The sequence below is a fragment of the Hippocampus comes genome, unplaced genomic scaffold (assembly GCF_001891065.2).
Source record: "Hippocampus comes isolate QL1 unplaced genomic scaffold, H_comes_QL1_v1.1 scaffold326, whole genome shotgun sequence".
NCBI classification, from domain to species: domain Eukaryota; kingdom Metazoa; phylum Chordata; class Actinopteri; order Syngnathiformes; family Syngnathidae; genus Hippocampus; species Hippocampus comes.
The window spans coordinates 1687284-1700727 of NW_017805930.1; the positions used below are offsets into that span (position 1 = coordinate 1687284).

Here is a 13444-nt window from a genome sequence, read left to right on the forward strand (position 1 = left end):
TATATATATTAAAAAAAAATCTGGAAAAAAACATTCCAGTCATTTTTAGACATTTTCTGATAAATTTCTGCAAACGGTCTGTGAATTTGTGAACATTTTCAAAGCAGTGTTTACAAGTTACTGGAAAAGTAGATGAGGAAGTTAAGATGGGCAATTTTGGGGGATCTTTGTGAACTCTTCATTCGAATTAAGTATGACCAGAGGGTCTTTGAATACAAAGTAAAGCATCATAAATCTAGCATCATTTATAGCCATAGGCTTGAAAAAATAAAAAAGTCACCCGCGTGTGAGCATCGCAATACCTTAATGGCTAATTTTTTTAAATGATTATTCACTGGAGCATCAGCATAGTTGAAGCTCGCACATAACTCATATTTTTCATTTGCAACACAAATCAAAAAATGCACCAAGTCATAACTTGGAACTCTAAAACTTAAATGTTGGGGCACTCTTTAATGAAAAAGTGCCACTTTAACTAAAATGTTTTTGGTTTTTTTTTTTCCCCCGGTTCCTTATGAGGAAGCCCCCTTCAATTTAGAATTTTTTTTTTTTTTTAAATTATCATGAAAAGTTTCCAACTTTGAAAACTCCTGGAGTGTTGCAGCATTCATTACAATGAATTGTGCCGCAGACCGCTTTCTTGTGAAACAAGTCGAAGCGCTTTGTTGTTGGCCTCGTCGTTCGTATTCGCATTCGTCGTCCGCATAAAGCAGAAACGTCCCTTCTACTTTTGTTTTTTGGTCGTCGACCACAATATGAAAGCGCGCTTTTGAAGCTACTGGAAAACCAAAATGCTAACAGTTGACAATCTCATGACCTCTTTTGTATCGGTGACTTTTAACACACGAGCAACATGTCAAACTAAATAGGGTGAAAGGGGCTTGACAAATTGTTTTCCCTTTTTCTACGCCCCCCCTCCCCTCCCCCCCCGCCGCGTCAAAGCCATCACGATGAGGACGTGTTCCACGGATGACTTTTTTTTTACCTTCTTCTACTACTACCTTTTGATGTTTTTAACCACCAGCTGATCTCCATTTTGATTGGCCAACAACTCCCCTCTTCCTCGCGCTGTGCACCGAAAAAAAAAAATGCGTTCGCAATCTTTCTCCGTTTTTTTTTTTGTTTTGTTTTGTTTTGGTTTTTTTCCGCCCTCATTTCAATTGCCGCTTGGTGTTTTTTTTTCCCAGCATGATTACCCCCCCTCCCCCATTTCTTTGATTTATTTTTGGGGAAATGTTAATTTTTTTTTTCGCTTGTGTTGAACGTAGCATGTACCCCCAAGCCGTGACCTTTGACCCCATGTGGTAGAGCCCCACCCCAATCCTCCCCCTTAGTGTCTGCATCGCCGGCGCCGCCGCCCGTCTGGCCAACAAGATGGTGGCATGAATGTAAAAGGAGGAAAGCGTTTATTTTTATTTTTTTCAGGGGGTTGGCGGACTTGTTTGTGGCAGACCAAACCAATCGCTTACAGAGATGATATATTGGTTACAAGAGATGTTTATATATAAAACCTATAAATCTATACGTTGTTGTTTTGTACAGTATTTTTCCTATTACATTTACTGAATATGTATTTTAAAGGCACAACAGATCCAGAATATTAATAAAGATTACAATAGAAACCTCGCGCTGTATGTTTTTCCTATGACGCCCTCTGGTGACAGTCGTGCGATATTGCAACATAACAGGTCTAAGTAGTCATGAAAAACGTGGGGTTGCACTATTACGAGAAATCAGATGACAAAACTTTATTTCAAATTGACAGTGCAGGAATTAATTTGGTTTTCAATTACTTGTGGATTAATTGTTGCGGCTCTATAGAATCCTCAAATGTTTCTATTTGCAGTAATTAGGGCTGCATCTAATTATTTTAGCAAGCAATTTTTTAGTTTTTTTAATTCATCGGATTTGGACTGTTTTAAGTTAGACAAGGTCTCTAGGCGGTTAATCAGTGATCAAAATTGTCCATTCATTTGATCATTAATTAGTTGTTGATCAGTTCATAAAAATGCTTTTTTTTTTTAAATGATTCTGGGATTAATGGGATCAGTGACCCCAAAGTTCTGTCAAATACCCCCGCAAAAAATTGCTTGAAAATCTGGCAGAGGTTTTCTACGTGTTGTACAAAATTATTTTAATGCAGTGTGGATGACATGTATTATTGTGTCACACTATACAAGTTTGAAACATTGAAGACTTACAATTTTTTCGTTGTTGGTGGCGTTGCATCATGCCAGTCAGGGTGAAAAAAAACTAGCCATTGTGATATCATCAAAAGGCGAGTAAGCCATCTTTTTTTTTTTTTTTGGTCTGTTTTTGTGCCTTGCGCTACGGGTGTTCCTCGCCCATGTAACATCATCCACGTCATCAGCACGGAGACGGACCAGACATCGCACAGTGTTTCCACAGCAACAGACTCATTTTCTGCCCGGCAACTAAGACAGCAAAGCTTTTACAGACACATATAAATATTTGGTCGCTTTCATTTCAAATTCTGTAGGCTCGATGCGAAAAGGGAGAACCTTACTGGGTTTACTGCAGAAGGAGCGAAAAATGGCCAGTTTTTCCTTGTAATCCGCCGGATGAACCGGATGGATAAATGGCATCTAACGAAATCACCAAGCACAATGGATTAGTTGAGCTTGGATTCGGCTGCTCAATTCCCATGATCATGCGCGAAACTGATAGCTTGGAGTTTAAACTGTGCTTTGTAAGCGCGTCTCATCGGAGGTGCCATTTTCAGGATGCTGTTTTGCACAATGCACATAATATATACTAGACACCGACCAGGGGCGTGCCTTTAGCGTCCCTTTTCACGTTCACCCTTCCCACTTGAACGTCCGCATGCTGTCCTCAGTTACGTCTGCCTTTCCTCTTTATCACAAGCGTGTCAGCGCATCATCAGTCAGTCAAGCGGACCCCTCATCAAAGTCATACAACAGCATTCCGCATTATTAGGGGGCCCAGCCATTTTAGAGAAAATTTTAAGACTTTGAAGTGTGCCCTATTGTCGTGAAAATCCGGTAGAAGAAATGGAGATAGTTGTCGTCATGGTAACCAACGTGTGGCGCATCGCTAGTTTAGCATGCAGCTCAAAAGCCGCAAAAAGGGCCACTACAGCAAATGAACCATACAAAATTTATCGCTGTAAAGTTTTTTTTTTTTCTGGGGTGGCAGCAAAACTTGTTAATCAAAAAAAGTTGCGCGTTAATCAATGACAAAAAGATGTCTCCTTGTTGATATGCTTTTTATTGACAGCAAGAGAAAGAGAAGATTGTAGCACCACAAAGAGAAGACGGCAGCGGGAAGGCCAGGAACGTACAAAAAAAAAAACAAAACACACAAACAGGAAGTGGCGTTGGCCCAAACAGGAAGTGGAACCACATGACCCAAAAAAAAAAAAACGATCACTTGTCAAATAACACTTTCAGAAAACCATTAGAGCATTTCTTCCATATCCTACTAGTGCATTTAATTTCCCCCAGTACTGGTACACATTTTGCACTCAATCAGAAGACAACTTAGCACACTAGTAGTATTTTTCACAACTGAATTTCTGTGCGGCCAATGGAGTGCACTCGGAGAATATGGACCAAATGCTCAAATGGGGAGAAATTGAAAATCTCTTGAAATGCAGAAAAAACGCCAACAGGGGGCGCCGCACTTTCACAACATAAAAATCCCTCAGCCATATTTGTTTTGTTTGTTTTTCTACCTGCAGGCAACAAGTTAGCACAACATGCTAACAAATCAAAATGGTTATCTCACTCTGTGACTGGTCGCCGGCCCCTGAAATGGCCATTTGGAAAACATCAATACGGCTCAGAATTTTTTTTTTTTTTTAACCGCCCAAGGTTAGAGTGTCCATCACTGCACATTTTTCTCAGCATGCGATTGCTCGCCAGCCCTGTGGAGTGGCCATTTTGAAATATCCAGACAAACAAAGAGCTGGGAAATCTCTTCTTTCTTTCCTTTGCTCGGTCAGCGCAACCTGCTCACAGCGCAATGGGAGTGGTCATCCATCAATGTGTTTTTTTTTTTCCTTCGCCATGCGATTGGTCACCGGGCATCTGGAATGACTGTGAGTATTTGTAAAAGTCGACGTCGAAGCGCCATTTGGTGTTTGTAGGAATGTGGTAAACGATTGTTTTGTGTTTGTTGGGAAGCAGTAGCGCGGCAGGGTGCTCAGGAGCCGCACGCGTTGCGGTCGGGCGGCGATCGGTAGAGGTACCTCCAGATGGCGTAATAGTGAACGCCCGCCGCCAGCGCCACCAGCACGTGCCAGATGGCGTGCGCAAAGGGAATGACGCCGTCGCTCTTAAAGAAGACCACGCCCACGCAGTAGAGAAGGCCGCCGCACGCCAGCTCCTCCAGCCCCTCCGTCGAGTTCTGACACAACAACAAAGGGGAGCATCATCGTCATCGGTGAGATTGCTGCAAATCTTCTCATACTTTGAGGGCTGCCAGTCCTTCATCAATACGTTTGTGATGAAAAGCCAAGTTTGGCATTTACCCTTGTGTATTAGTACATCCGACCGCATGGCAAGATATGATCATTTTAGAAGATAATCGCTTATATAAGGAGACACAGGACTATTAGCTGTGACGTAACCGGTGCAAAACGTGATTATGATGACAGCTGCCACAAGGGGGCAGGAACAGCTTGGCGAATACAACTTTCAAAACCAAACCCTGCCTTCCAACCCGTAGCCCGTCTGAAAGAAACCCCAAAAATGATACCCCAGGCTTGAAACTACACTTTGCAACCCTAACTTGAAGCCCTATCACTTGCTTGAAACCCGATCCTATGTTGGAATACCGCCCCCCCCCCCAAAAAAAACCCTACCCTTTGTTTAAAACCCCAGTATGGGCTTAAAGCCCAAAAGCTTGCGTTGAACCCAAATTTTGAGATGCTAACCAAAACACTTGCTTCAAAGCCTGTCCCAGGTTGGAAGCCCTAATTTGAAACCCTACCTAAAGCAGTCTTGAGGATGGGATTTGAAAACCTAACCCATGCTGGAAGCTCTAACACAGACTCAAAACCATCATTTGAATCTCTAAACTTGTCTTAAAATCCGAATTTCAAACATTTAGCCTTGCTTGGAAACCAAATTTGAAAGTCTAGCACAGGCTGCGAACCCTAATATGAAAGCCAAAACCAGACTACAAACGCCAATGTGAAATCCTCACCTTGCCTTAAAACCCTAATTTCAAATCCTCGACCTTGCTTTGATTCGAATGCCCGATTAGGCCTACAAACTTAACGTGCAACGGAGGCCCAGGCCAAGTTTGAAGCCGTACTGACCATGGAGGCGACGACGGAGGCAGGGAGGAAGCCCATGGTCAGGTATGAAGCCAGCTCCAGCAACTTGTACCTGCCGGCAAAGCACAGCAAAGGGGACAGAGTCAGGTGGGAGCGGTGGTCCAGCGCCTTTTGGCGACGGGGTCTTCGGCCGCCTCACTTTTCGTGATAGTTGAAGACGTAGAAGATCCCGCCGGCCGCCATTAGCCACACCAGCCAGCGCATGTGGCACGCCACCGGGCCCAACTCGCGTAGGTTCAACCTGACAGAGGGCGAGGCAAAGTGAGGGGGAGGGGCTACAACTGTGTGTGTGTGTGTGTGTGTGTGTGTGTGTGTGTGTGTGTGTGTGTGTGTGCGCGTGTGTGCGCGTGTGCGCGCGGGCACCGACCAGGGCGCGTAGGAGGCAGCGATGAAGACATAGATGACGACCCGGTCGCACATGTGGAAGCAGTGCTCCACCTCCCTGAAAAACACACAAAGCCCATCTTGAAACCCCAACCATGCTGACAAACCCCCACTTCAGCAGGTCAGAGACCAAAGATTTTTCTGGAGATCTCCAGAACCCCTTTATAATCCAGAACGGTCATGAAAAAGTGATGAGCTCATTGGTAGACAGCAGTTGAACCCTTTCATGCACCCTGACGCGGGTCTGTCCCAGCCCTGCCTCACCTCATGTGACTCCTCTTCCAGGTGACCACGTGGAATACGGTGGAGATGAGGAATAGGGCGCTGAGGCCCAGGCCGTAGACCCACGCTGTCAGGCGGTGCCAGTCGTCGGCCGACAGCCGGTGCAGCAGCGCCGTGCCCGCCAGCGCTGGCGCGATCAGGAACTGCGCACGCAAGATAAATCTACTCAAAACTTAGCATCAGCTGAAAAAAAAAATATTTAAGCCGGCTTGTGTGGTTTAAAACCAGGTTGAGGGTTTTCAAGTAGGGTTTCGAAGTAGAATCAGTGTTTGGTTAAAAATATGGTTTTAAAGTCAGGCTAGGGTGTAATGTTGTATTATTTCTTTTTAACAAATTGTATTTTTTCATTATTATAAATATCCTTTATTTTAAATTAATGTTCATCAAGGGTTAGGGACCTATTATTCCTAAAAATTGTTTTTTAAATTAAAAAAAAAAAAAAAAAAAGGATCTTGATGAATTACTCCATTATAAACAAAGTGTCGCATACAGAAAAAAAAGATGATGGAGATCGACATTTTTGACCTTTTGCTAAATTTCACAACAACAGAAAAAATGAAAAATGCAAATAAAAAATTTACAAATAATTTTTTTTTTTTTTTTTTTTTAACTAAAACATGGTTTGGTTTTTTTGTAGCTTTTTTTTGGGTGGGCGTTATGATGCCGGCTGGCCAAGAAATAAACGAGGCATTGGTGTCGAATGTCGGCAGAGAGACGGCGACTCACTGCGTGTGTGTAGCAGTTAGCGGCATGCTCATAGCAGGTGGGCTGGTAGCGACAGTTAGCGGAAGGCCGTCTGTTCATGAATCTAAATACATTCACACACACACACACACACACACACACACACACACACACACACACACACACGACGGAAAAATGCTTTCATTCTTTACATTTTAAGTTGTGTCATCACTGGGTCTTTTTACGAAGCACAATACTGTACATTGCTGGTTCTAATCTACAAAAAAAAAAAAAAAAAATTGTGAGGAGGCGGGAATAGATTAATTGCATTTCCAGTCATTTCAATGGGGAAAGATGATTTGAGATACAATTGATTCCAGTCATGAGTGTGGTCACAGAACAAATTAAACTCGTAAGTCAAAGTACGGTAGCACTTAATATAATCTATGACCATCAATAAATAGTACATATAAATAACCTGTTTATAAGACATTGTATATATTCTGCACAGCATACATGTAAGTCGGGAAAGTCAGGTGTACCGAACAGTGTTTTTATACTTGATTTAACCTCACCCAAAATAAAGGAGAGAGGCGGCCATGAACCTTGACACACATCATCTCAATGACGTGTCTGTACAATGCACGACCTTATTTGTGTGTGCGCGCGCGCGCGTGTGTGGACTTTCACCAGGCAACGTGAAATGTCTTTTGGACCCAATAAACCAGGCAAAAAAACATTTTAACTTCAAATAAAACTGTCTTTCATTGTCATTTCGGGCTTGACTTCTTGAAACGTATTTGTGGGTCTACTCATGACAGACATGTCTCCCAAATTTCTTGTTGCTTTATCAAACTGGGTTGGGGGCATAATTTTAGAAGAATTAGAAAGACCTCAAGCAAAGGCAAATGGCCGCTTCGAACCAAAATAGCAGACTTTTTGTGTGTCTCTCTAAGCAGGGCTTCTTGAGATTTGAGATTTTTCTGTGGGTCTATTCATGAGATGTCTATTGTCTACCATGTTTGAAGTGGTTAAGTCAAACTGGTTTGGGGGCCTGAATTCTTTAAAAGACCAACGTGATGTTCCAGTAGAACTGACATAAAATATTTAACATTGTGCCTTAAAATAACAAACTGTTGAAGCAAAACGACTTCAGTCATCTAACTTAATGCTAACATTTAGAAATTAGCATCGGATACTAAAACCCGCAATTAAGACGGCCCTACTAAAAAGATTTATTTTTACCTTTAGGTGCAGAGCACAACTATAATGTAAACGAAACTCCTCAATTCAGTTCAACGTTTTTCGCTACTCGAATTGTTTCCACAGTCACTTCCGGTTGCCTTCTCGTAACCCTTCAGTCGACGTATAATGACGTCACAAGCGATTGGCGTTGGCTTGATTTGAATGAAGGCAGACGAGACAAGCTGCTCGACGTTCAGTTATCTGCTCACTCACCTGTGGAAGCTGGTCACCTTCTTCATGTCAGTGTCCTATGGTCCTTAACAGCATAAAAAAAAGGTGATTAATTGATTTTTTTAATGAGGTATGAAACAATGGTCATGCTGTCCCGTTCACAACACTGAATTAGCATTAGCTCGCCTGTTACACGCGACCTAGCCTATAACTCTCGCAATAGCTCAAAGGCAGCATTTTAGTCTTTTCCTGCATAACATTCTGGGTCAAGTGTTCACCGGTGCCTAAGCCTTTGAGGTAGAAAGATCCATGAGAGGCGACCAGTTAGATCGGGGGAAAAAAACTGAAGCCGGCAAGGAAGCGAAGGAGGCCGGCCAGGCTGCTCGAATGGACCACGCCCGCCCTCCTTTTGCTGCAATACGCCTGCGTAAGGAAACCGATTCCGTGATCGACAGCAGGCTGAGCCAATAAACGATTAAACCGAGATTTCGACCAATTGGGGTGAAGGAAGCGCGTCCTTCCTCAGGCGTTAAACAATGCAAATGCTGCATGATCGACAGACGGACGGACAGACAAGTTTTGCATTGAAATTAAGATTGCCAAAACATATTCAAAATTGAATTAAGAAAAAATGCTTTTCAATTATAATTTCAAACTGCTTCAAATCTGCAGGCACGTGCAGTGGGGTAATGGTGGTGGGGTGGGGGTTGTCGCCATCAGTGCCCTGGGAGAGGCCCTTTTGGCACTGAGGCTCACATTGATCCTTTGGCCCTTTTTTAAGTGTGTGCGTGTGAAAGCCATTTTCATACCTTTAAAAATCAACAACACAATTAAAAAATATATAATTAAATCATTATCTTGCTACCCTTGGTCACAAGACCTTGCTTGCAGTTGATGTCATATACTACTTGACGCACTGTTCTTTTCAAGCTAAGCTGCTGCTGAACTTGTTCTCAGCAAGGTCGTCGCTACTCTCTCCATTTGTACTGTTTAATTAAGTCGTCCCACGGTATCCAGAAAGCCAAAATATGGTCGTGATTATTGGATCGGGCTTATAGATATATCGCAAAGTCCAATTGTAGCATAGGCATCAGATTATAGTTTGTCAATATTTCATTCTGCATCAGTGTCTGTCTCAACATGGCGTTTCCAAACCGTCAGTGGTACAGCAGGTTATTCGCAGTCAGTCATTTCCGGTGCGTACTTGTTGTAATCAACTTGCCTAACCAACTATTCTCCCATTTTCTTTTGTAGCTTCTGCACTCGGGCCAAATCACCCCAGCTCCGGCAATATCATCAGCAGCAGCAGCAATCTCTCCACAAATCCCCATCAACAGAAGCTGTTTAGCATACCGCATCAGGTAAAACACACTTTTACTTTCCACTGCTCCCTACCAAATACATCAGGTGAGTACAATGACATGGGATGTTGTGATCCTCTGTCACATTCAAAGGTCACTGCACGCCCCTGAGCAGCTGTGTATGTACATGTAAGGAACAATATTTTCCTGTTGGGGCACTGTTACTCAGTGATTGCATTCGGACTGTAACGTATTGGCATATTAAAAATGTTTTTATTTAAATTTGTGTTATTTTGAATGGCAGTTTTTTCTTGAAAGTGATATTCTCCAGATGGCACCCTAATGGTTATTACGTAAGCATGGTTGCTGAGTGAAATATAAGTGTTTATGAAAGCACAATCCTCTGCTTTTGGCCACTGAAAATCTCTTGGTTGCCAACTCATCCTTCTCAACCGACAAATAAGTATAGCCTAAAATGATGCATTAAAAGCATTACTGGGCATTCAGGACACGTTTGAAGTCGCGGTATCACATCCCTAACTGTTACACATTGTAAAGTTAAGCAAATGAACTACAATAAAGTATCACTGGTGTTCCTCCGCTATATTCTGATTCACAAATTTTTAAGCATTCTTTTTGAAAGTATACATGCAAGACGTCACGGTGGTCGTCTGGTTGGCACGTCCGCCTTACAGCGCCAAAGTACTGGGTTCGAAACGGTTCAAATAATGGATGGAGATTCAAGCAAGTCAGAAGCTACAGTGGAGTTGCGCGCCTTCAGTGCAGTGCCACATGTCAGGCAGCACTGAGCACGAATGGAAGAGATGCAGCGTCATTAATAGGAAGAAGAACCATCTTCATTTGAAAAGTAATGCTATTGAGGATTGTTCATGCAGTTGTTTGAAGGTTTAGAATTAATGTCATTTTGATGCTAATTTCAGTTGACCACTCCATGGCATTTCACATTGCTTGTTAGCATTCAGCTAATGGACTTTTCGTAGTGCAGCATATGGTTTTTGAACATTTGGGTTTTTAGAGATGTATTTTTTTTTCTCTTTTATGGATGTCTCAGTTGTACAGTGAACTTCAACTGGGAGTGACAAATGTTATTTGAAGAGCTGTGCAAGGAACAGAGTCTTTTCATTTTCTCTGAGTGATGATAATGACGATAATTATATTATCGGACTGTCTCCCCTTTTTGGTGTTTGTGGTGTTTTTATTGATCGAGTGGAAAATCGATTGACGACAGCAACAAGACAAGAGTGTCGGCTCTTGTTTTTGGAGCGCTCCCAACTTGAAGAAGCACTCTCGGAATTACGTAAGGGCTCCGACCAGACTTAACCAAATGTTGGAACCTAATCTGTGAACAGCAGCCAATCAGGAAGTCAACCTGGATTTGGAAAAAACACAGCTAAAGACAACAATGACACGCTCAGAGAATGGACAATAGCACTTATGTAAAAAGCGGAGTGATTTATGACACCTTCCACACCCACTTCTCAAAATAGGAGCAAAACAATCAAAGACAAAAGCGGTGGAACAATTAATAACCATCATACATAATATAACATTCTACCCAGATGCCTTAAAACCACAGAATAGAATTAAAATGCAAGGTTTATGACCTGTGAGTCAAAACCACCACTCAATTTCCCTCAGTGGATGAATTAAGTATCCATCCATCCATTCATCCATCCACCTACCTCCCACACATGAAATTTCCAAATAAAGTACTCAAACCTTCATAAAACTCCAGAACAGAGTATAACACTGATGTAAAACAAACAAGGGAAACAATCCATTGATGACCATTGAGAGACTGATGACCCCCCCCCAACCTATCTGAATTGGAATTAAGTAATCAAACGAGCTAAGATGACACCGATAAACCATAAAACAGGGCATCAGTGGACAGTCAAAGTTGCCTGTTGTTAAAACGCCAAATGGTAGATTTCCTCTGACGCAATAAATCAATTTGTGACCCTTGAGTGATTTTTGATAAGCACACTTCCAAACCCGTCGCAGATTGATTTATGAGGTTTCGAGACCAGAGTAGACAGCTGGACCGTATAAAAGCAAAATGAAGAATGCATTTTCACAATTGATTGATTTATGACCCTCCTAGATCAAAATAATGGAGTAAAATGGATGCCCAAAAAGTGCAAACTACTAAATTTAGGTCCACCTGGAGTGATTTACGGATTGGTTCATGATACTTCAAGATCCAAGGGTGCATTGCCCTTCGTCAGGGGTGAAAGACCTGAACAGCACAGAGCTCAAAGAAAAGGCGACATCCTTCCTGATTAAAGCAAGTCTCTCTTCAGCGGCTTTTATTGCCCACCTGGGCAACATTTCTCCGAATTTTTTCACTCACCGTAATCCCGAGGCTGAAAGAGTGCGTCAAAACAAGCGTGCGCCTTATCAGTTGTGACATCTGACATGGGAGCAGACTGCCGGCTTTGGCTCGAGGATCCTTGAGCGGGATTTCACGTGCACGCACGCTTAACAAGGCCGACACATGTCGCTCGACCTCGATGAGTTCCAACATAAAGCAAAACGGGGCAAGCGATGAAAGGAAAAGTCATGGGGAGGAGTCCGGGCCAGGGGGCACCGTGGCGGCTCAAACCATGGTGCTCTTCTTCTCCCGGAAGTCTGCCTGCGAGGGCTCATGGTAGGTGGCGATCATGTTGGCGGTGTCCCAGCGCGCCACCGGCGCCGGCGAGCTCTGCATGACCACCAGGCGGATGGGCGACTGGGTGGGCTGCGGGTCAGGCGCGTACTCCTTGGTGGGGTCCTTGCCGCGGCAGTCGTACATGATGCAGGAGATGAGGAAGACGAGGAGCAGGATGACGTAGCTGGCGATCAGGATGCACAAGTTGAGAGTGACGGGGTCGATCTCCTGGTAGTTTTCCAGAAAGCCCATGACGTCCGCCGCATGCTGCTTCGACCGCCGCGCGCCTGCTGGGAAGCTCAACCACGGAAGATGGTGGCGGCGGCTGCCATCGTGCCGCCGGAGCCGTCCGGCCGCCTCTTATCTTCTGCCCTACCTTATTTTAGCGACATCAAGACTTTGATGGACGCCACTCCTCCCGAGCCCTGATCGTTGGCTTGCTTTAACAAGTTAAGCCGCAACTCCGTGACAGATTCTCGCTTATATCATCCCCTGGCCTGCCTGCGTGTGTGTATGCGCGGTGTAATCTTAATCTCGATTGTGAGCGGGGATTGGCGGCCGTCGCCATCTGGCGAAATTCCGGGTCAGGGTGTTGGAAAAGAGCTCAGGTTAGCATGCTAGCAAGTAAGGAAAGCCGTTAGAGCCTTCAGTCCTTCATAACTATCTTAAGGTCCATGTACTAGTACACTCTATCCTGTACTCACTTTTAAATCAGTGCATGAGTAGAATGACGACTAGTAACCGTTTGTGTTCTTCTGGTTTCTGCACACTAGTGGAACAACTTTGGCGTACGAGTAGGACACAACAAGATACGAGTGTGGAATAACGGCAGTCGTTGACATCCGGGCGCGATTGTTTATACGACTGAAGTGCTAGATGAATTTTATGTGACTAGTAGCACACTTTTTCAACTACTACTTCCACTTTTGACCTACTAGTGTCAGGTTCTAAATTTAACCGAATAATGTTTTGGATTCCAGAAATGCAGGCTCAGACAAAGTGCTTTAACAAAAATATTTATTACAGAAAAGCGTAATGACAAAGTGCAAGCTGAAATCGCTGGTCACAAGGAGCCAGGAAATCAATAATGCATCAAACAAAAAAACAAAGGAAAGGTTCAAGAGAACACAGAGAACACGCAAACGAAATATCACGAGTCCAATAACGTGAAACCAAAGCCCAAGATCGATTGAAAATACAACAAGGATATTGAAAAAGAAATGCTCACAAGGCTTTGGAACAACGAGTTAGTTTTTCTTCCAGGAAGCCACGTCATGGGACGTAAACTGCAAATGTTCATGTTCATTGAAGTTGACTTGCGGCTAATTGCGGCCTGTGGGCTGCAGGGGGCAGCATTTAGTAACAGCAAATTCGTGACGCAGT

The 13444-nt window shown here is 43.5% G+C and overlaps 1 protein-coding gene and 1 long non-coding RNA gene across 2 annotated transcripts; one reads left to right on the forward strand and one right to left on the reverse strand.

The window, feature by feature from the left end:
* Nucleotides 1-3232: 3232 nt before the first annotated feature.
* mmd (monocyte to macrophage differentiation-associated) lies at nt 3233-8510 on the reverse strand. Its single transcript, XM_019889804.1, has 7 exons — nt 8132-8510; nt 6716-6797; nt 5972-6132; nt 5691-5765; nt 5463-5564; nt 5306-5375; nt 3233-4389 (listed from the first exon to the last, which is right to left on the reverse strand). The coding sequence occupies exons 1-7, from the start codon at nt 8155-8157 to the stop codon at nt 4186-4188; spliced, it is 720 nt and encodes a 239-aa protein (XP_019745363.1). The 5' UTR covers nt 8158-8510; the 3' UTR covers nt 3233-4185.
* A 234-nt stretch (nt 8511-8744) lies between these two features.
* LOC109527800 (uncharacterized) lies at nt 8745-10588 on the forward strand. Its single transcript, XR_002170584.1, has 2 exons — nt 8745-9450; nt 10086-10588. It is a non-coding gene; the product is annotated as an uncharacterized LOC109527800 (long non-coding RNA).
* The last annotated feature ends 2856 nt before the right edge of the window (nt 10589-13444 follow it).